This window comes from Chelon labrosus (genome assembly GCF_963514085.1).
Source record: "Chelon labrosus genome assembly, chromosome: 8".
Classification (NCBI taxonomy): Eukaryota; Metazoa; Chordata; class Actinopteri; order Mugiliformes; family Mugilidae; genus Chelon; species Chelon labrosus.
Genome location: NC_140358.1, coordinates 5111799 through 5134631, shown reverse-complemented (window position 1 = coordinate 5134631; position 22833 = coordinate 5111799). Strand labels below are relative to the sequence as shown.

At 39.9% G+C, this 22833-nt stretch overlaps 1 protein-coding gene and 1 long non-coding RNA gene across 8 annotated transcripts in view; one reads left to right on the top strand and one right to left on the bottom strand.

The window, feature by feature from the left end:
- Positions 1 to 4: 4 nt before the first annotated feature.
- LOC311491683 lies at positions 5 to 3719 on the top strand. Its single transcript, XR_014699188.1, has 3 exons — positions 5 to 363; positions 3247 to 3271; positions 3678 to 3719. It is a non-coding gene; the product is annotated as an uncharacterized lncRNA (long non-coding RNA).
- Positions 2808 to 22833, bottom strand: part of fam13b (family with sequence similarity 13 member B) — a 65057-nt gene continuing 45031 nt past the window's right edge. For 2 of the 7 annotated variants that reach the window (XM_084549668.1, XM_084549667.1), the window contains exons 8-24: positions 21832 to 21876; positions 18159 to 18254; positions 17643 to 17778; positions 14620 to 14717; positions 13992 to 14043; positions 13630 to 13759; positions 13108 to 13179; positions 12137 to 12410; positions 11911 to 12052; positions 11249 to 11330; positions 10399 to 10584; positions 9394 to 9608; positions 8743 to 8826; positions 8550 to 8666; positions 8108 to 8427; positions 7514 to 7615; positions 2808 to 7148 (exon numbers count right to left, since the gene is read on the bottom strand). In XM_084549668.1, coding sequence (XP_084405794.1) covers positions 7025 to 7148; positions 7514 to 7615; positions 8108 to 8427; positions 8550 to 8666; positions 8743 to 8826; positions 9394 to 9608; positions 10399 to 10584; positions 11249 to 11330; positions 11911 to 12052; positions 12137 to 12410; positions 13108 to 13179; positions 13630 to 13759; positions 13992 to 14043; positions 14620 to 14717; positions 17643 to 17778; positions 18159 to 18254; positions 21832 to 21876 — 2275 coding nt within the window. In that variant the 3' untranslated portion in view covers positions 2808 to 7024. The remainder of the gene's footprint in view (positions 7149 to 7513; positions 7616 to 8107; positions 8428 to 8549; positions 8667 to 8742; positions 8827 to 9393; positions 9609 to 10398; positions 10585 to 11248; positions 11331 to 11910; positions 12053 to 12136; positions 12411 to 13107; positions 13180 to 13629; positions 13760 to 13991; positions 14044 to 14619; positions 14718 to 17642; positions 17779 to 18158; positions 18255 to 21831; positions 21877 to 22833) is intronic. The other 5 variants (XM_084549669.1, XM_084549671.1, XM_084549670.1 and 2 more) reach the window with 5 other exon arrangements.

The following is a 22833-nucleotide window of genomic DNA, read 5'->3' as shown; positions in this document are numbered from 1 at the left end:
TCCTTTTTTAATTCAGAAATTACTTTTTTTATTGAAATGATGCTCTATAAGCTCCCAGAAATGTTTTATCACAGAAAACAATCCAAAAACTACACAACCCATATTGCTGTTCTTCGGTGGGCGTGGGCGTTGTGGTGTGATTGGCAGGTGCATTTAACCTAATTAGCAACTGACCCTGCTCCCGGTAGTGCTGAAAGATGCCGTGACACTGTAACAGGGGTCCTTTTTTTTTTTTTTTTTTACCCAAATAAAAGAAACAGACTTTATTTTCAATTTACTAAGATAGGAGAGGACTCAAAAAACAAATAAAGGTGTGTAGGAAGCAGTAGCGCCGTATTTGGAGTTCCTGGAGCTAAACAACAGGTGAGTATTACATTTCTTAATTCGCATTATCTTTGGATGGCCTTGTAAAATGTAATTTGTCTCGGCTTCAAATGCTATTTTTCATTTCTCTATAATGTTTCATTTTTACACCGGCGCACATCTTGACTCACCACAGGTGTTAAACCCCAGGTGTATTTAATAATACTAATAATAATGACTGTCCCAGTGCGCTTTCAAAATTACGTTAAAATTATGTAAAGTCTATTCGGTACAAAATCCCCATTTTAGTTGCACTGGGTTGGACAAAGAAATTGAACTCTAAAAAAAGCTAATCTTGGCTAGCGATAATGCGTTTAAGCTGCAGTTTCGAGCATCCAACTAGGAAAGCAGCCACATTTAAAGCTTAAATTATTATTTTTTATTTTCTTTGTTTTCTCTCCAAAATAAATTCCAGCAATAATACTCGCCATTTTAGTTTTCATCTAGTTTTATTTTGTCACTGTACGTGAACATCTGCTCTCACTTAATGAATTTAGATGTGTGTGTAATTTGTGACAACCGTGAATTTGCATTTACCGCCAACGTTACGTGAATGCAGCATGAAAGTCTCATGTTCCTCCCGGTTTCTCCGGCTACTGCCATGGCAACGCGACATGGTCAGAACGGTCAGGACACAAATGCCACTTTCTGATAAAGGCGCCATTTTGAAAATGTTTAAAAACCTGTTTTTTATGGTTAGCAAATCGTTTACCTATATTTAAACTTGTACTGACTGACTAGATCAGCCGAGAGTGATTAATAAAAACTTTTAGGTTACTTAAATTTCTGTTTTGTACTGTATATGGATCTCCTAATAAACAGTGCTCTTCCGGGGGTCTGAGACATAAAATATTAAAGATGGACGGCGTAGCAGCTCCTCTAAAGTGAAGCCAAAGCTAATAGAGCTCCCCCTGGTGACTGGCGGCAGTATAGGTCATAAGCTCCACCCCCTTTTTCAGGGATGGTTTCTGTCATTTTAGGTAGGAAAATCCCCTACCTAAGTGGCGAGACATTGTCCATATTTATACAGTCTATGGTCTGAGATCATACTGTGTTATAATTAGTCCGTGTAACAATAGTCTTTGTATGAAAATGGGAATGTACCAGAGAATAAGTAAGGTGTATGTAATTTTCCAATCCATCTAGGATAAATATATTTAAATCACAATCAGAATCAGAATACTTTATTAATCCTTCAAGGAAATTATTTTGTTGCTGTTGCTCCCATAAAGTGACGGTTGCTAGTTGAATAAAGGTAATACAAAAATATAAAAATAAGTAAGATGCATTTAAAGTAAAGGAACAATATTGCACAAGTATTCACAATATACAGAGGTAGAGGTTGCAAATAAATTAACAGCGTCTAAGTGTTAAATGTGTTAAAGTACACTATTAAGTGTTAAATAATTATAACAAAAGTACAATAGTTCACTAAGTGTGTTGGCCATAGCTAGCTATAAATCATGCATGTTTCTAATATTTTGTGCACCTCATCTGATGTGTAGTTTATTTTATTTTTTAAAGTTATACCTCATAAGGTTTTTAAAGGGTTAATGACATCTTATTCTTAATTCTTAGACAGCTTCATTTCAATTTTGACTGTTTCCAAGCCAAGAAAAAATAAAAATCAACAGATTTCTAAACTATAACCACATTTTTGCTTTTAGACAAACATCATGTAACTCAATATGTCAACCTAATAGGTGACATTTTACCTGTAGTAGAAGAGCAATCACAGGTGTGTGATCTATGCAGTTTACTGCTAAATGTTAAATGTTCATATTTTGTTCTAACAATTTAGAACAAAGATTTTTTTTAAAAAAGTGAAGTGTATTAATAATAATCTTTTACTGCTGTTGTCCACTAGAAGGCCCTGATGTGTTGTACTACATTTAATTGAGCACATCTGCAGGAGAAAAACATTAACAATAATTGAGTCAAATAATTGTATTTGTGGACACCTGGTTATTCACAACTATGTGGTATAGAGCAACCAAAGGGCAAAAAACTGCACTCATGTACCATTAGCAGCAGAATAAATGTTTAAAAATACTACAGAATGACCGTCGTTTATAGATCTGTACTATTACAAACACTTAATCTTAAAAAAAAAAAACTAATAAATGTAGAAGAGAAGAAATCTTAGAGAAAAATGGAAACATTCAAATTTGTACATCAGTAAATGCACTTTTTAAATCTCCACCACTGAGAAAGTCTTTAAAATAGCAAGTGGAAATGGTATTTTGTCTATATAATAACAATTTTCTGCCTAAATACACATTTGGTATATATTCAGCTGTGATTACTTTTTAATTCAATTCAATTAAATTATTTATATAGCGTCAATAACAATAGAAATCGTCTCAAGACACTTTACAAAACCCAGCCTGAAACCCCCAGAGCAAGCCTGAAGGCGACGGTGGCAAGGAAAAACTCCCTTTTAACAGGAAGAAACCTTGAGCAGAGCCCAGCTCATATGGGGGGACCCATCTGCCTAAGGCCAGCCGGGTACAGACAGAAGAAAAGAGAAGAGAACAGCAGGGTTTTATCTAACAGTATTAGAAATGTTGCTTCAAACTAATTTCTGAAGTTAAAACTAACATTTTCTCCATGTTGTGAACTCTGAAGCTGCAATATGGCTATCTTATATAAACACGAGAGCAGTCATTACTCATTCAAACTTGAGATTTAACTGCATCATTGTTTTTATTAGGTTTAATTTACCCTTCTTTATACAGGGTGAGTTGGCGGAGCATGGCTTGTTTTTCTTCAGTTACTTTGACTCAGACAGCAGACGAAGTGGTGTAGCAAGCTTTTAAATTTTATTTTCATGTGTAAATGTCTGTTACTGATTGTATTTTCTCATCCTTTTTGTTAATGAAGAAACGACAGAAAAAGCATTCACAAAGTAAGAAAACATTTATAGATACATACGATATATTGATGTGATAAAACACAGCGTCACATGTTGATGGACCGGAGGGTCATCTCACAAACAACCCCTCCTCAAATCCTCTCAGGTCGAAGGAATTTGAAGCAAAATTCAGTTTCAACGATGTCATGAAGTTTCTTTTTTTTTTTTGTCACCAGACTGTTAACTGCACAGTTTATGATTAAAAGAAAAATTTGGCTAATTGTGTAATCGTGCAATCACAAATCTGGACTTTCTTAAAGCAGCAAGACGGTTATGTCTTTAATCAAACAGATTTAGAGCCTCCTTTTACTCAAATCCCACTACAGATTGTAAAAATATATCTTTTTATTTTCTGTTACTGTTGTGACCAAAAAACTGATCAATTCTAAAACACTTTCAGGAGGCGTACTGACCCAAGAGATATGTGTGATGATGACTTCTGCTGTGAATTCCTGGTCTGTGAAACGACCATGCACGCTGGGTAGGTAAGTGTGAGATGAAGCGTACTGTACACCGACAGAGACAGAATACATTTACAGTTTACAGTGTGTGAACCACATGTGAATTTTACCACTCTGCTGCAGGCACAATGAAAAACAAACAGAAAAACACTGAGTTTGTTCACTTATTTGAAGAAACCGAGGCACCAAACGAATAAACTGTAGAACTTGTTGGACTCAAAAAATAAAACGAAAGCCCTTCAGAGATTGATAATTATTTCCATTTTTTGAATGATGAAAAAAACTGGAATGTTTTCAGATATGATCTGTCACTGGCTTTTCAATCCCTCACAGACTTATTGATATTTTGGTTTTCAGCAGTGCCGACATGATGCAGTGGTAAAAACACATCGTCTAAACAGAGTCTGTGACAAAAACAAACACCTTGGAGACCTCAATGTTCACACAACACATCCAACCCATCATTTACCCACAACCCGAAACCTTTAAAAACTCTATGCAAACTTTTATTATTGCTGCTTATTCATGGCACAAATAATGGAAACAATACACCATATTTTTCATACTATTATGTTCTCGTTTGCCATGCAAGCTGACTACAGTACTGCTGCTATGTTAGCTTATTATACACAGAGCGACAAAGTAATTCAGAAAACAGAGCAGGTTGGTGTGCCAGACTAACGTCTACAGCTGGTTTTACGGTCGGTGAGTAGATACAAAAGGGTTATTATTATTATCACACAAAATAATGGTTATGATAGTATTAGCAATATTTATAATTAAAAAAACAAAAACACATTCTCAGGGCATCACAAATGTAATGAACCAAAGGGGGCCAAACGTGATGTTTTAAATAATTTAAACATTTCTGACATTCATTTCTTCGTGTTTTTTTTTCTTTTTATGTACAGTAAATATTTATATTTGTATAGAAGAAGTAGTGCTTCATTTCTAGAAATACAAATGAAAAAACACAAAAGGGCTGCATTCTGTGAATGCTGTGCAAATAACATCTTTTTTCTTTACATCAAACCTCTGAACTTTACTGTCCCAGCAAAACACGCACCATCTCGTATTCTTCACCAACACAAACAAGTTCAACTCTTAGTCTCATTCATAGCATCGATTTGAAACCTTCACAACTGCAGTCGACTTTAAATCAGTCTCATCTGCATACAGCAAACAAAACACATAACTAGCGACTACATTAGCCGAGAAGATTCTGATAATAGAAAAACACGTCACCTGACAAACAGCTGGTATCCCAACTAAACTGAATCAGTGACTGTAGGAATCTTCTCCCATATTTTAAATCACACTGTGACATTTTGACTCTTATCTGTTAAAAGATAGCATGGCCTTAAAGAAGAAAAATGGAGAGGGCGAGCTTGCTGGCATGCATTAAACCAAAAATCAGATTTTTGCGTCTTCATTTGACCTGCCAGCAGGAAATCAAACTTCACTGGAAATGCAGATCTGACTCACTATGGACATGTCCTGCTTCACTGTAGAAAAACTTCCCTCCAGTTACCGTGTTACGCTAACAAGACCTTCAGAACTGACACTGCATTTAAAAACCAGCGCTGGCAGTGTTGGCACCTTATTGACACAACCAAACCTCTGCTCATACCCGCCAAAGACTCATCAGTTTTGCATCTACAAGAATACTGCCTGCAGCCTTCATGCTTTTGGACTAATCTAAAGAAGCAACACAGACCAGATACTGGCTTGTTTCTTCAGTATTTATCACTCATAATCCATCAGAACGTGCCTTGCAGCAAACTGAACAGAAGACAACTGAAGAAAGATGTCAGCTAGTGCAGAAATTTCAAAATGATTTCTGTAGCAACCATCAATGTAATAAAATCTAATGTGAGTACAATTGTTTCCCGAGAACATCTTCTGTCCAATGCTGCCTTTAAGTTAACTCTTAGCCTCCAACTTAAATGCATCATTTTTTTCCTAAGACGCTCAAAGAAGACTTGACTCAGTTATTTTCCAAAGGAGGAAAACTGTCCTGACAAATAGTTTCAAAATTCAAACAAAAAGAAGAAAACAAAAAATGAAAATCACCTAAAGTTAATACAATTATTTTTTCCCCTTTTCAGTTATTCTTTTTCATTCCAGAAAATGTCTCACAAACACAAACCTAATGTCTTTTTCTTTAAAATAAGAGTACACTCACAAACTTCAACTCTGTGAAAGCATCTTAAAATCAGTCAGATATTGATGCATCCAGGATGTGAGAATGTTAAATTATTAAAATTAAAATGAGTTCACAACAAGGTGGAGAGGGAAGAGTCTGAAAATAAAACTTTGAGACGTCCCAAATGAAGGAGAAGAGTCTTGGGTGAAGTGCGTGTATAATGCCAGTCCTTGAGCTGTCCAATAAGAATTCACAGAAAGATCGACAAAACAAACTAAAAAGTATTTTTTTGCCCCGTCACAAAACGAGGAAAGAGACATGAGACACGAGTGCAAAGTCTTAAGTCAGAGTTGGTGAGACGACAATGAAGATGAAGACAAACACAGTGATTATTCCTTTTTCTGTGTTTTTAAACTACCGTCATGTTTTAAATGATATGCAGTCTTGACTGAGGCAGCAGGTAGCAGCTGTAGCTGAAGGAAGTCATTTTATGTTGTGGTGGTGCTGCATTCACATCATGGGAAAAGATTTGTAAAAATGCAAGTTTAGTTAAAACACTTGGTGAAATTTGGCAAATAACCCAATATGGCTACAGTAAATTTTGAGAAACAGAAAAGCTGTAGTTGCATACAGCTAGTGAATTCCATTTAAATTAAACAATTGAAGTAAATTTATGATCAAATCCTTAAAACTGGTTTAATGTTAAGCCTGTTTTTCCCCACTGGCCCACAAAAACGTGTGGCAAATTAAACTGGAAACGAATTTAAAAAGCACTGGGATGAAATGTCTGTCTGGTCACAATTGAATTGCTGCTGACTAATTACATCTAGTTTTAATTCACGACCCCAGAATTGATCATTTTTGTTATGAAATTATTTCTGGAAATTCCACAAAAGATCTTTGTGCACTGGTGAAGGCCTGTGAGTACAACTCAGCATTAACATGGCAATCTTAATGCATCTAAAGCCTACTTCTTTCCCCATGACATGACTGCAGACAAGCAAGAGAAGGTCATGTGATCTGTATATAGTTTGGAGTGTTTTTTTGTTGTTGTTTTTTTTAAGCCTTCCAGGTGTGATGGCATCTGATAGACATCCTGGGCCTAGTTTTGCTGCAGTGATGATGGGTATCTGAGGAGGTCTAGATGGATTTGGAGGAATCCTGTTTGCTGATGAGAACTTCCAGGAGACGAAGTTTAGCCTTGATCCTCTTGTACTCTCTGTACTCCTCCTGCATCGCAACCCGGTCCTCCTTCTGGACATTTCTGTAGCAGAGGAGACAGATGAGAGAAAAAGTTTTTCCATTAGCTTGTGTCAGTCCGTGGAAAAACTATTCTATTTGTTTTGACTTTCATGTCCCACTGAGTGTATGTGTCCTCTGTGGATTAATTTGGTTGGTAAGGCTAACTTGGTCTGAGGTTGACATTACAGTGAATGCTCTGTTTGTGAAAAATCTTTTTTCAGCCCTCAGAATTTTTGTCGATCCAATGTGAATCTCTGTGGAGTTCAGTGTCCCTGCCTTGCTTCCATTTGTTTTAGATTATTAGATGAGGCAAAAACCTCTCCAGCTGCTGTTGCTTCACATTGGCAATTCTTAGTGAAAAGGACAGAGTTTGTTTGTCCCACCTACCTTCCATTATGCTGATAGAAATCTTCCTCAAACTCTCGGATGGTCTTCCTCAGTTTCTTTTTCTCTGCTCTGGCCTTCCACAGCTGTTCCAGCAGCTCCGGCCTGGAGGACATAAGGACGCTGTTACAATGCAATAATGATAACTGCTAGCACAGTGCTACTTGCATGTGAGATGCCTGTACTTTGCTTTTTATTTTCATGACACACTCAGCAAAGTGGGAGATGAGGTTCTTTTCCCAGGTTTGCCGTGTCCATGGCTGAGGTGCCCTGAGCAAGCATCTAACCTCATATTAAGGTTAAATCATTTATTATTATCATCCAAGGGGTTTCTTCAGTTCTGAAATTGTATGAGAGGTGAAATCTTTTTAAGAAACCTCAAATAAGTCCAGTTACCTGTTTACTCTGATAAGATGTCTATGTATAGAGGAAAAACAGCCCTTTCATCTATTTGTAAAGAACCAAAAAATGTTGACATGGGGATGAAACGGTTAGTTCCTGTTGCTAATGGTGTGGTCAGACTAACCGTACAATAGGCCAATTTGAGCCATACATTGGCGATATGAGGCCCTGTTGCCTGAGTGTTTGTGCTCTTACATGGACGAGGCGTTGGAGCTGGACAGCCGCAGGTCCAGCGCCAGCCTCCCCGACCCTTCTTCCATCTTGTCGCTCTGTCTGTCAGGTTGGTTCTGGCTCCTCATGGTGTCGACGGCCATAATGACCTCGGAGCTCTGCATCTCTCCTCCGCTGCTCTCTGCATCTTCCTCCTCTTCTTCCTCCTCCTCCCTCTCCTCTTCTTCTCCTCCACCTTTCCGCTCTTCCTCCTCCTCTTCTTTGATCTCCTCCCAGAAATGAGCAGTTTCACCTTCAATGATTGGCTGGAGGGTTTGACTCCGCCTCTTGCTGGTTGGGGATACCTGTAAAAGAGTAAAAGGTCACATTATAGCTATACTTCTTTTTTCTGTGAACCAAAGATAGATGTATGTGAGTTTCCAAACAATTTACAGCAGCTTATTGGGGTTGGGGTGGGGGGGCTTACAGTGATAGGAGTGATGCTGACTCTGGTGAGCATCTGTTTGACCAATCTGTAGCGATCGTAGAGAGGCTTCACCACCAGACGCTCCTCTCTGGTCACCTGGAAGGGAGAAAGAATGAACTAGAAAATGTTTGAATGTTTCTCTTCAGGCAGCTTAACGGAGCAAATTAAATCTCTGCAGTGTCATTTAACTTACGGGTCGACCATGCAGTCCTTCATAGTGCAGCAGATTCTTCTGAAGGACCGTCTTCTCACAGGATAACTGCTCCTTGGTCATCTTCTACAGCAGCAGAAAAAAAACAGTTAATCATGTAATAGTGGCATAACATTAAACTAAAATAATCTGGTGACTGTTTGTGTTTATCAATAAGCTGAAAAATAACATGAGTTGGTTTAAAGACAAAATGTTCAATGCCAGATATAGCACTTTTTTAATTAGTAAAACACCAGTTTTTCTCTTTTGTCTCAGTAATTTCTGCAGTTTACCAGTAATATATTGATGTTACATTTGTGTTAAAATACTAAATTCTATTTCTGTTGATCATTTTTGTAGAATTTGGCAAATCCATTAATAGTTTTCTGTACAATAAAATGTTCTTTTTTTAAAAAAAAATATATATATTTTTGATGACTCTTCTTGAACTTGCATACATACAATGAACAGATGAATTCATCCATTAAAATGTTCCATATAATTAGAAGTTTAAGGTCTAATTCATTGATTAGTCTCTCATCCTCTGTTTTGTGAGCATTACTGTTGTCAACAGCTTTATATATTTTTTTTCACCTAATGTGTTTAATCATAGATGTTAAGACGCTTTAACATGTGTCCTCTTCCACGTCTCACCTTAATATCATCAGGCCAGCCGTCCTCCTGCCTCTTCCCTTTGACCCTGCGCTGGATCAGCTCCAGTGTTTCCTCCCGGGTGGGATGTGGACCTTTGACCTCCCCAGTTGCTTCAAAAGCACCTTGATCCAGCGTAGAGCCAAAGCTCTTGGGCAAAGTGTTGCTACGAGGACGAGTCTGAGGGCCGAGCTCACTCTCTGCACGGTGTTTGGCATCTGGGGAAGGAGGAATACAGTGATGAGGAGATGACGGAGGGAAGATCAAATGTAAGGGATAGAGAAAAGAAGCACATGAAACGTCTCTCACTGGACAATCAGACATGCAGGCATTCATTAAGAGAGCTGCGTTGGTCACAAATAAAGAGAAAGAAGAACATGTCTCAACAACACACCGAGTGAAAACCCAAATACAGAACGGAAAAAACTATCTGTGAAATTGTACTGCTGCCCCCTGAATACTGTAGTAGTTCTAGATATGGTGTGACCCTGAAAATATCCTAAATTAGCCCAATACAAGAATGTTTCACCACTCATCCGAGTAGCTTCTTCAGTTAGCTACTCAGATGAGTGGTGAAACGTCTTCTCTAAAAATCTAAAAGTCCAGTTGCCTTTGTTGAACCTTTTTGGATAAACCATGACCTGGATGACTGAGAACCTTCACAGACCAGTAAAAGAAATTCATACTATTTTCTTGTATAGGTGAGAGTTTTAATATGCGCTGTGTATTTATAAAGTTTCATGTCACATTGAAACGTTTTTACGTCTTGTCAGCAATTAGCCCTTCCCTAAACATGTGTAATTTTAAGTAAATACCTAATATTTTTATTTTGAAATCAAAACCCTCAAGCTGTCGACCTCTCGTTCACATTTCTACACGTCTCCTTCAAATAACCCATGCCAAGAAGAAATACACCAAAACAAGGAAGCAAGATGCTCTCACAAAGCCGCCTAATCGGGACTGTCAGTAGTGTTTATAATGTCTACTTACTGAGGGGTTTGTACTTACTGAGGTGAAACGGTCTAGAGCTCAGGCTTGAGTAGGGGTGGAGCGAGGGGGTGAGTGTGTGATGGGGAGGTGAGCATATAGAGGAGAAGGAGGAAGGGGAGGAGGAGGGAGCATGGTGGCGTCTGTGTGAATGGAGCAAAGCCTGGTGCCTCAGCGTGCTTCTGGGTAAAAGGTGGTGCTGGCGTCCTGGTTGGCCGATCAGTCAATCAATCAATCAATCAGTCGTTGGGCGATAAGGAGGAGGAAGGAGGAAAGTGGAGAGCGGGTGCTCGCGTTATTGTTTTTCAGTTTTGATTTGAAACAAGAGTGAAATGTTTTGGCCACTGCATTCTCCAAAAAGGAGAGCCGTCACCCCGTAGAGAGGTGGTGCACGAGAGAGAGTCCTGGGGCTTGTTTAGTATGGTGAAACAATGCAAAGAGAGAAATATTAATTTGAGTGTGGACTTGTTTTCAAGGAATCAATATAAGTTTATCAAAGAACGAAAAGCTTCTGCAACAAATTCTGTTCAAAATGTGATTTGTTTTTCTTCATATTTTATTATCCACCATCCTGGATATTTTTATGTATAAACGGTTTCACCTTACTGAACTCACCCTGCAGGTAATGAATGTGGGTTCACAAGGACGCACCAGCACATTGGAGGGTGGGAGCCACGCATGTGAGAGCCACGTCAACCCCGAACATGCGCATGTCATGCTTATGTTTGTTAGACCAGCATACATGCGAGGTTACAGGGGTCAAAGGTTAGGAGTGGGCAGGGTCATCCTGTCCAGCATGGAGCAGGATGACACGTAGACACCCTAACCCAGCACACACAAATGTCACCGGAAAAAGAGCGAGTAGGTTTACCTTTAATCTGCCTGCGGATCTTGGTTAAATCAGTCATCCATTTGAGGACTTTGGGGTTAGCTGCCTTGTCTGCATGAGAGGGCTGCAGAGAAAAAGGAGGAGTGAAACCAAAGAGCAACACTTGGTATGTCAGAGAAAAGGTCACAATGCAATGCAATGCAGAATTCACAGCAGCAATTTATGGAACACAGCCAATACAGATACTGCTTGGAGAGACTCACACAGAGCCTTTAAAATGCAAAATATGACATCAACAGGATTTGTGATTATGTTCAGTTGTAGGCGATCCACCATAAACAAAACTGAATGTCCCTTTGGAGGTTTTTTTCAAGGCCATTTAGAAGGTGTTAACGTTTATTAGCAATTTCAGAATAAAGATGCTTTTAATGTCCATTATCAAAAAAAGCACCAAACCTCCTGCACACTGTAGGTAGTTCAACATACATCATCATCATAATAAATATAATCATATATGATATGTAAATAAATATGATGCTTCTGTCCTCTGTACTATTTAGAAATCACAAAATCACAAAACATTTTTATGTTTCATGTCATTAATACAGCTTTAAACTCTGAAGTTTTAGAGGTTATTTTGTTATAATCATTTCATTATTAAAAATCACGCATACCGATAGATACACTTTTTTTTTTTTTTTTACCTTATAGTTTCTTTCCTTCTCAAATTGCTCTTCAAACTGTTTAATTTTCTTCTTCAGATGCTGAAGCTTCTTGGTGAGCTGGTGGGTCACTGAATCTCCTCCTCTCATCGCCTCTTTGGAGCCCACAGATGCTCGCCTCGGCCTGAAGACACACAAGTGTGAACAGTTGGTCAGAAAACTTGAGATGTGATTATAAACTTCAAATATGGATGTGCTTCATCATTACCTCTGTGCTTTGGTGGGCGAGGTGGCATCCAGGTCCTGCTGGAGGAATCGTTGGGCACTGTGTGCTCCGAAATCGAGAAAGCGTCGTGCCAGGAGGTGAGGGTGGGAGCGGGAAGAAGAAGGGGAGTCGTCATGACCTCCCTCCCGCTCTTCCTCCTCGCCGTCCTCCTCTAGGGGCAGCAGGGGGAGAGGAACCATGCGACCAGCCAGGGGGGAGAGCTGCGCCTCTCCACTCTCGTTGTCGTCATGCCAGGATTTGAAAGCTGGGACGGGGTCTGGAAAGGGGAGGAGGAAAAGGAGAGAGGAGTCAGAGAAAGTCAACAGGGGTCAGGAATAAAGGGAGAGGAAATACTAAGCGTACTGCATGTGAGATAGTCGGTGCACACGTTACATTCAACAACTAATTCATTGTCTTTGTCATTGCCCCGCTGACTCCCTCAAAGCATGATTAATGGTGCCTTGGCTGCCAGCACTATGCTAACAAGCTGAGTCGCAGGGAAAAAGATGACGAGTGAGGTCATGAAAATAATGAGAGGAGAAAGGCAAAGTAGAAAGTGTAATCAAAGGAGAAAGGTGTCTTGATCAATCTGCCTGGAGACCCTGAAGCTGGAGGGAGGAGGATAGATGAACAGTTCTCCAGCTAACTTACTTAATCAGATGGAGGAGTGTTTCACATGCAGGGATTCATTCATAATTGTTATCACACAAGTACATTTTAAAATCTTGTTAATACATCCAACAAAGGTTCAAAAAGGCAACTGGAGTGGTGAAACGTCTTCTCAACAAACTCTACAAGTCCAGTTGCCTTTTTGAACCTTTGTTGGATATACCATGACCTGGATGACTGAGAACATTCACAGACTTGTTAATATAGTTCTGTGTCCACAAAAACAAACAATCATCCAAAAAAAAAAGTGAGAAAGGAGGGATCGGTAGACTGGTGGAGGGGCGTGTTCATATGAAACCACTCACCTTGGCCTTCCTTTTGTAGGTGCATACATGAGAAGTCGATGGGAGGGAGGTGAAGATGGGAGGGGGGTGATGCTGTTTGGATGGAAGGAGGAAGAAGAGAAGAAGAAGAAGAAGAGGGGAAAACAGTAGAGGGAAGAGAGGAAGAGAGATCGAGGAGAAGAGGAGCAGTGAGGTCAGTCATTCAAAACCAGCATTCACACTATAGCTGACCCTTTCTTCAGTCATACTGGATATTTCACAGGATCATGAGGAAATGAAGGAAAACGAAGCTATGCAGTTTGATGAACTCCGACATTTAAAAATGCGTAAGACACAGGAATATTCAGATTTATTTTGGGAGACTTTTCTTAAATTAAACATGCAGACAAAGTCTGACAGTCTGGCAGAAAAAGATGTTAGAGCTATTTGACTTAAACCCTGGATGAGTCAGTTCTTGTGTGCAGATTTGATTTTTTTCTCATTTTGAAACTATATATTTGATGGATTGTTAGGCTGGTATACCCAAAGCGAGCTAACACATACCTTCCCATTGGTTGTCAGGAAAAAGCTGGAGGTGTGGACTGTGACCAGAGTTCAGTTGGCATGGCGACGGGTGGTTCCTGTTGGTCTCACTGGTGTTGGCGTTCTGATCACAGCAGCATGAACTTGAGTCCTGGAAGAACAAAGAGAGAGAGATTAATGATGGAAAGAAGGAGGTAAATGGACAGAAACAATTTAAAATAAAGATATAAATATAGGAATAATGTGCAGATGGAGGATGAAAATGAAGAAATTAATTAGAAGGGAGCAAAATAAGGAAACTGAAACACACAGGGAGGTAATAGTTTGTGTTTTTTATACATTCTCAGACAAACACTGATATATTCCTACATACTGCTACTTACACAGGTTATGGTGACAGTCTGCTCCATCGTCACAAGGGGCTGATTGTCCTGCCTGGAAACAAGAATCAGAATCATTACTTGACCAAAAACAGGTTAAAAAGACATACATTTTCAGTATAGTTTTCTCCAATATCAAGACCTCAATTGTTGGTTATGGCCGTGTGGGTGAATCTGAAGGAGTGTACTTTTTTCTCACATGCTGGCCAGTCATACCATTTCCGCCCTATTTAGACTCTTCCTGAGACCATGTCTGTGGAAGGTCTGAGGAAGAGTCACACTACAGTCACACAACTACAAATCCTTTCCACATCATAAGTAATCTGTCATGGAAAAAACCCACAAAGCTGCGCCTTCAACTGTGAGTGAAATCAATGCTTTGTCTGCAGAACATTTGATATTTTTCATTAATGCTAGCACACATTTAATGAAACAGTTAAAGCTGTCTGAACCAATTTTACAACACTTCTTAATTAACAACCATAAGCGGGAGCTGCGACACTGCAAAACTACATGAGAATGTAGCATGAGTGAAAGGTGTTGTTTGTGTGAGAGATTGAGAATAAGATGTCTTTCAGATGCAGCGTAGAATGAGCTCTGGCTGAGACAATGACTGAAATAAACAGCTCACCTGGCAGTGTTAAAGTTGTTCTCATCATTTCCGACAGCCTCTGCATCCAGGTCCATTCTCAAGCTTTCCTCCAGGGCAGCGGCGGAGTCCACCGAAATCTGAGGGAAGGCATTAGCAAGAAATTAAAACAGATTTTCTTGTGTTTCATGAACAGGAACCAGGTTTAAACAAAACTTGTAGAGCAGAGCTGGAGTCATGAATGGACAAGAATAGAAACAGTGTTAAATTTGGAGTCAAGCACAAACAGGTGCATCCCTGTTCTACACACACAGTCAGATTTCACTTCCTCTGAAATTAGACAGTTTATATACTGTACGTCTTACGGAAATCCAGCATAAAGAGATAAAGTAATGTGGCTCCCCACAGAGTATCACTCATAAAGTTTGCACCTTAACCCATAAATTACTCAGGAAACAATAATAGTTCATTCATAAATATATGAGTAAATCTTATGATTAACAGTTTAATATATTTTCCTTCCAATGAGAAAGGAAATCAAGGGATTGGGACTAAACAGCTGTGTAGCCTTAAGAAAACCACTAATCTGTGAGCTAACTGGAAAAAAAGGCTTTAATTTGTTAGGGAGCATAAAGATTGGACTCTGGAGCAATGGAGGAAGGTCATGTGGTCTGATGAGTCCAGATTTACCCTGTTCCAGAGTGATGGGGGCATCAGGATAAGAAGAGAGGCAGATGAAGTGATGCACCCATCATGCCTAGTGTCTACTGTACAAGCCTGTGGGGGCAGTGCTATGATCTGGGGTTGCTGCAGTTGCTCAGGTCTAGGTTCAGCAACATTATGTGTCCAAAGAATGAGGTCAGCTGACTCCCTGAATATACTGAATGACCAGGTTATCCCATCAATGGATTTTTTTCTTCCCTGATGTCATGGGCATATTCCATTGAATCATGTTAGATTTGTTTGTTTGGCTCATGGTTATTAGTTGCTATATTAGTTGTTGATAGACATCGAATGGTGAGGGAAACAGGGTTGTGCAGTGGCGGTGTGGAGGGGGGTGACTCCAGGACGCTGGAATTCACTGTTAAGCCTTCTCGAGGTGTCGTGGGCCTAACTTAACAAAACATCGGTGAAGGGAGGTGCCCACTTGAAAACCCCAATGACATGCTGCATACTGCTGTTGTTTAGGCCAGGTTCATGTTGTCTTCGTGTTGCTTGGTAGCTATGGTTAGCTGCTGAGCGGGCCGTACAAGCCAGCAGCGTTTAGTTAGTTTATGTTCTACAATGTTTGAAGTATCCTCTGCTGCTCAATGGGCTTACAAGCCAGCAGCTTTTACTTAGTTTATTTAGATTATAGGTTAATTGTCATATCACATGACCATATGGTTTGGTAGGGCCTCTTAGTTGAACAGGGCCCTCTAAATGTGTTTTGCCTGGGATCTTGGCACAAGGGATTGTAACATCTTATCCTGTGTATTACTGAATGAATGCAAGATGACAAAGCCAGGATTCATGGGGCACAAATTGTGAAAGAGTGGTTCAGGGAGCATGAAACATCATTTTCACACATGGACTGGCCACCACAGAGTCCAGACCTTAACCCCATTGAGAATCTTTGGGATGTGCTGGAGAAGGCTTTGTGCAGTGGTCAGACTCTCCCATCATCAATACAAGATCTTGGTGAAAAATGAATGCAACACTGAATGGAATGGCCACAGCAGATGTGTGCTGTAATCAAAGCTAAAGGCGGTCCAACAAAATACAAGAGTGTGTGACCTTTTTTGTTTTTGGCCAGGCAGTGTATGTAAAGATGGTAAATAGTGCATCTATGGTGTAGTTTGGTGCAAAGGCGCTGATGTTATTCCTCGGCTTTCGGATGATCTATTTAAGGAATTGGATTCAGGTTCTTGTCTAAACCACTAACAGGTTTCTTTTCAGTCCTGGTACACATCTCCGTCTGTCTGCCATGTTGTCTGCTCCTCACCTCTCCATCTGCATGCTAAAATGGTTCTTGGGACAAGAGCCACTGTGGATCAAGGGGGGGCGGCTGCACTCAGGGGATTTGATTTCCACTGTGGCAAACCTTACTCAAAGTACCTTCCATATGACCGGAGACAGTGAAAGGTAGCACTCAACTGTGTTAAGCACAAGATTTAAAAATGTTATCTTTGAACCACACACAAAGTAGGTTTAAAAAATGGAAAATGCTCTGGCTAAACCTCAGAGGGAAGCTTTTCACCTCTTTCAGACCGAACAAAACAACCTTTTAAGTAGATACTGACCATATGTCATTCAATTTGTGCTAGTGCTTTGCCTTGCGTCTCAAACTATGAGGGTGTTGTATACTTGTTATTTGTCTTTTATGTGTTTTTTTATGTATCTGCCTGGGGACAATAGATGAAAACTAGCTATGGTGCTAATTCTAGCATATTTACATTGTGTACTTGTACTGATGTCCATCAATATGCACTGTCCCTATCTAAATAAACAATTAATTAATTAATTAATTAATATGTTAAGAAGAACAAAACACTGCTCGTGTGTTACAGTAAATTCATTGATCTGTGAATGTATTGGTGAAACAGGTCTGTTGTTGTCTCTCTCTCGTTGCCTCGCTAGAATTCCAGCTACTGCAGCAGAACAAAGATGGACTGTGCTGATAATATCAAACAATCAGCCTTGGAATGAACCGACACACTCAGACAGGAAGGAGGTTAGCTATGGGAAATATGCTGGCAGCCCACACAGCAACTGCTCACAGGATCTGTGTATTGTGAGTTTTTTTAGTTTTTTTCCCTGGCATATCTTCACTGTGTGCGTTTGTGTCTTGTGTCACCATCTGATTTCACTTTCTGTTTGTGTGCAGAGGGAGAGCTTGTATTGTTTTTAAACAATTATTACATTCATTTAACAAATAAACGGCATGGAAAACTTAATGACTGATTCTGTGCTGTTTCTCTGTTTCTTCTGTGTGTGTGTGTGTGTGTGTGTGTGTGTGTGTGTGTGTGTGTGTGTGTGTGTGTGTGTGTTTGATGTCCATACAGGATGCTACCTAAAACACTGACCTGTGTGTCCTTCTGACTTTGCTGTTGCTTGATCTTTGCGTTGAGTGGGGTCTCCTCTTCTGTGTTGCATGAGCTGTCCTCTGGATCAATGTGTTGCTCCTCGTCATGGCAACCCTGATCTGAAGACTCACTGGGACTGTATATGACACACACACAAAAAAAACTGTAAATAAAGCATTTTGCAATATGTGAGTAAGCCAGGGTTGCTGTGCAGATTAGCCTAAAACGTCTATTTCAGTGTATAAAATCTTGATGGCAAGAGTGTCGGTAACCAGCACAAACTACCTGACATCTTGTTTTGTCTTAGAGGTGACTGAACAGCTGTTGCCCTAAACATGTAGACTTTGCACGTTAACATGGCTGCTCTTGACGCGATTATTGGTAACCTGAGCCTTTGTTATTCATACACAATGTTCACTATGTCAGATATGTTTTTTAAAGTCATCCTATGCCACTTTCGACCACGGAAGAATGTTTTTACCAGCAGGTGCAAATACAAAGTGTGTGCGCTCTCACCTCTGGCTGTCATAGTTGCTGAGGTCTTGGTCGATGGAGGTTTTCAGCTCATAGAAGTGCTGCTCCACTGCAGCCCTGATGGTTCGCTGAATTATCCTGGAAAAAACACACAAAAACACACCAACTTAGTTTGTTTCAGGATCTAGCTTTATAAGGTGACTTGAGTGGACATCCTGTCTGGAAATGATTGGTTTCATACACTAAACTTCAACTGTTTTTGTTAAGGCTATGATGTTTAATCATTGACAAGGTATGTAGTTCATTTTAGATTGTACTGTCTCTAATGAAACAGCTCAGTCTATCAGAGATGTGAGTCTATACCAGAGCAGAGGTTTACCTGGGTTTAATGAACTACTTTGAATGAGACCTTGTGACCATGTTCCCTCTGTTTATTCAGTACTAACAAACAAGGGCAAATTCCCACATCTGCCAAAGAAAACAGCCAAGTAAATCCACAAGCCATGACTTTAATCCACACCAAAGGGCATACAAAGATCATAAGACTACACAGCGTCTCTTCCAACAAATAATATAGATGAACACCAGTCTCCCATAATAATGCTTGTTATGCTATGCATTTTGTGAAAATACTAAAGGAAGTCATGTTTGGAAACAAAACAATCAGTAATATATCAAACACTAATCTCTATAAACATATATCAATGAATATGCAGAATCTGTCAGCAGGGGGCCTGATTTTCATACAGGAAGCTTTTTGGTTTCCGTTTCTATTTTAAATAGTATTGCTCAATCACATCTGAGCAGGTTTTAGCTGTGTGTGAAGAGCAAAAGATGTGAAACACCCTGTCATACCCCGTCAGAAAGCAAGCTAACATCACACTTGACAGGCAAAAATCTTATGGTTTTAGTGGTTTTTAAATTTGACTCAGATGGTGGACATCGTCTTTCAACTCGAACGCCATTCTCACGTCTCAACTTGCTAGTCTGACTAGAAACTAGTGCATGATGCCGTCTTGGCCACAGTCTACACCAGAAACTCCAAAATGTTGACAGTAAGTCGTCAGATGAGGAAAGTTATTAAAAACTAAAGATACCATTAGAGAACTGAAGCAGACATTTCCAAGCTACATACATCCAGAGGGATCCTTTGTTAATACTTCATATAATCCAAGTTTCATTTAAGGATCAGGACAAAAACTCATCGTCATAAAAACAAATAGACTAATTACTTCAACTATCCTTCGTTCAGTTAACGTGTAATGCTTTCCGCTGTTGAAGTGTCTGGACGTCACATGAGATGTTCAGCTCAGTTGTACTGAATCCAATAAAGCTTAGTGGATTGTTCATCCGTTTAATTAAGATGTTTGTATGCAGGCGAAGGTTTAGCAGCACCGAGTCGTGATGCTCATGTTATCCTTCATTTGAGGAACTACATGAAAGCCTCCACCAATGTCCAACTTGTCAGCCTGAAACTAATCAATTCATCTTTTTATCTTTGTTGAATATAACAATATATATGGCAATTAGGTACATAAAGAGACACAGACTAAAGGTTAATAATAAATCAAACATTTTGAGATATATTTAATCACTGAAATGCTTTCTTTTTTATCCTGGACTATTTTACAAGTCCTTATTAAGTCAATAGCCTGGTCCAGTTCTTAAAGGATTAATGACGCTTAAACTGGAGTCAGGGAGGAGAGACGAGGAAGGAGTTGAAGACGTTACGGCCTATAAAAGGTAACGAAGGCAAGTCACACTCTGACCTCTTCTACACTTTCATGCAACAGTTGATCCACAGGCTCTGCAGACATTTCATTTATCTGGCTTCATTTACTGGACCATGTTTGCCTGATCATAATGTATTCCTCCCTCATTTACTCTGGCTGCTTGCAGTCTGTTAGAGTTGTCACTCCTCCAGCCAAGAGGTTGCAGAGCTGGTAGAAAAAGACATTAAATCGGAAAACAACCAGCTCGCTCCGACTCCTCACCAGCTGTTACTTCATCTCTTCATCTACTCCTTCTCTATTCTGTACATTTATATTATTTACATTCCTCTGGTTGGGTTCATGCTGACATCATTTAACATCTTTTTAATTACACTTTCTCTGTGGCTCTAAGTCCAGCGAGATCAGACTGGTCATGTTTGGTGTATTCTCATACATGGACGACTTGGTACTGAAACTTGACTTTAGGTTTTCTATTTTGTCCATTTAAGGTAAAAACTCATATAAGTACTGGGATGCGGTCAAATAAAAGTGAGTTGTGAATATATAAACATACACAGACACAAACTGCGCACAACATGCCCACACTGGTCTGCAGCAGCAACTCTGCCACTCACTGTCGGAAGCTTTACTAACTACACATCACACACAGAGAGCCACTGCCAGAAACAAACACAGAAGCAGTAAAAGATGATGTACTTGCAGTCTTATGACTAGTCACCCATATACACCCACAGTGAAGAGAAGTACTATATCTGCTGCTGTCAGCCTTCCAACAGATGACAGGCCTCTGAACACATTCAGTTCAGTTCAATTTTATTTATATAGCGTCAATAACAATACAAATCGTCTCAAGACGCTTTACAAAATCTGGCCTGAAACCCCCAGAGCAAGCTTGGTAGCCAGAAGGAGGTGAAGACATTAATCACCACACTAAGACACCATCAAGGTAACCAAAGCTCTTGCACTTGTAATGTTTCCTCAGATGAGACCTCAAAATTCACCAAATCTCTGTTGAATGAAGCTCAGAGTGAACTGACAATGAAACATTTCTCCCCAAAAACTAGAGCAAGTTTTTAAAATGTATGAAACATTCTAATTGTTCATGGTATGCGTTTTATAAAATCTAACATTAATATTATATTATACTGAAATTATTTTGTCTCATTTTCTTTTTTCATTTCTATGTCCACCTATCCTGCCATGTCCCTTTTCAGCGTTATGTTGCAAAATGACATTTTAAAGACCAAAAGTAATGGTTAAACTTCTCAATACTGAAAATAACTGTTAGCTGTGAATCCTAAAATAATGTTGATGTATGGGACTACTTCAACAGGACCATTTGCTGTCTTCCTTTGTTACAGATAACTATTGATTTTCAGTTTTGCTGTGCTCTGAGGCAACTTGCTTGCTGTTTGTAGGTCGCACCTATTAACCTTCAGGTCATAAATGCTTAGCACCAGAGTATTATTTTACCCTGTCATGCAGTGTAGCAGCCTGACAGTCATGTGACTGAGTCCCAGAGGTTCTGAAAGCACCAAGGCATGCAAAATGCTTTAGTTTAGCTTCATAAACAAAACACAGGTTTTCCTACTTCCTCCTCATCTCTTCCTCTGAACCTCGCTTTTTGTCTTTGAAATCCACTCCTCACTCTTTGCGCTGCCTCCTTGATTTCTGTTTTCTTTGCCTCTTGAGCAGATGGCATTATACTGCCTCCTCACACTTGAGCTAACTTGGCGCTCTCCAGTTAACGCATTGTTTGCTGTTTTAATATGATTGTATTGTCACAGTGAATGAATTTGCTGGATGTAAACAGCTCGCTATAATGACTCGTCAGACTGCACGTCTTCAGTTTAGCTGCGATTTATCACACCCAACGAGCACACAGGCATTTGTGAAGCTGTAATCCATATACGTACATAAAGGAGTGGCCGTGTAATTCATTGTGATGATGTGTGTGCGCGTGTGTGTGTGCGTGGACTTACTCGGCAGAGTCAGCAGGCAAGATGGATATAGGGGAGAGGTGGGAGCTGCAGAGTCAGAGAGAGGAAAAGGACATGGTTAGAACATCACGTACTCCTCGACTCCTTTCATATACTAACACAGTGATGACCTTGGAGGGTGTGTGTGCCGTGCAGCAGGAGTCAAAACAGGGAAGAAGAATGAGAATAATAATGTTAACAATGAAAGTGTCTGCATGTACTGCTTTTCTGTTAGAGAGACAAAGCTGAGATTAAATGCTGAGGAAAATAAAAAGAAATAAAGATGCTTGAAGTGAAGGTATAAGATGAGCTTGTGTTCTGTCTCCTAATCTAAGATCCCTTGGGCCAAATTACAATCACAAGAAATGTACAAATATACAAAGTTTGAGTCAGTGGCGCCACTCTGGGTGGGCAGATTTTTTATTTAGGCTAGACTCAGCTGATCAGATAGAAGAGTGCGTGTCATGTTCTTCCATGTTCCTCCATCCGCTAGGAAGTGTGCGTGAGTGCGTGTGTGCGTGTGTGGCATGAAACAGGGAGGCGGCCGAGGCGTGGTCCTGACATTGGATTCACAGACATACTGACAGGCACGCCGGGACTCCAGATTTATATAACACTCCTACACGACACACATACCACACAAGGTCATTCACATTATGCCCAAGTACACGGGTACTTCTCATAGTGTGTGTGTGTCTCAGGCAGTCAAACTCAGCTCATTAGAAAAACAACAGCTGACGTTATGCAAGCTATCTGTGTGCATGTTTGCGCACGGCTCTTAAACACAAACACACACACTTCTATTGCAGCAAGAATTGCTCAGGTAGATCGATACAGGCTGAATTATTAATGGCAGATGGGAAACAATAATGCCCTCTATCTTTCTTCTTCCTTTACAATCTCTTCTTCACATTCTTGACATTTGCAACATTCTTCTTTTCGGCCTCATCTCATCCTTTCTGTCCACCTCTCACTCCTCATTATCCATCTTTTATATTCAGCTTC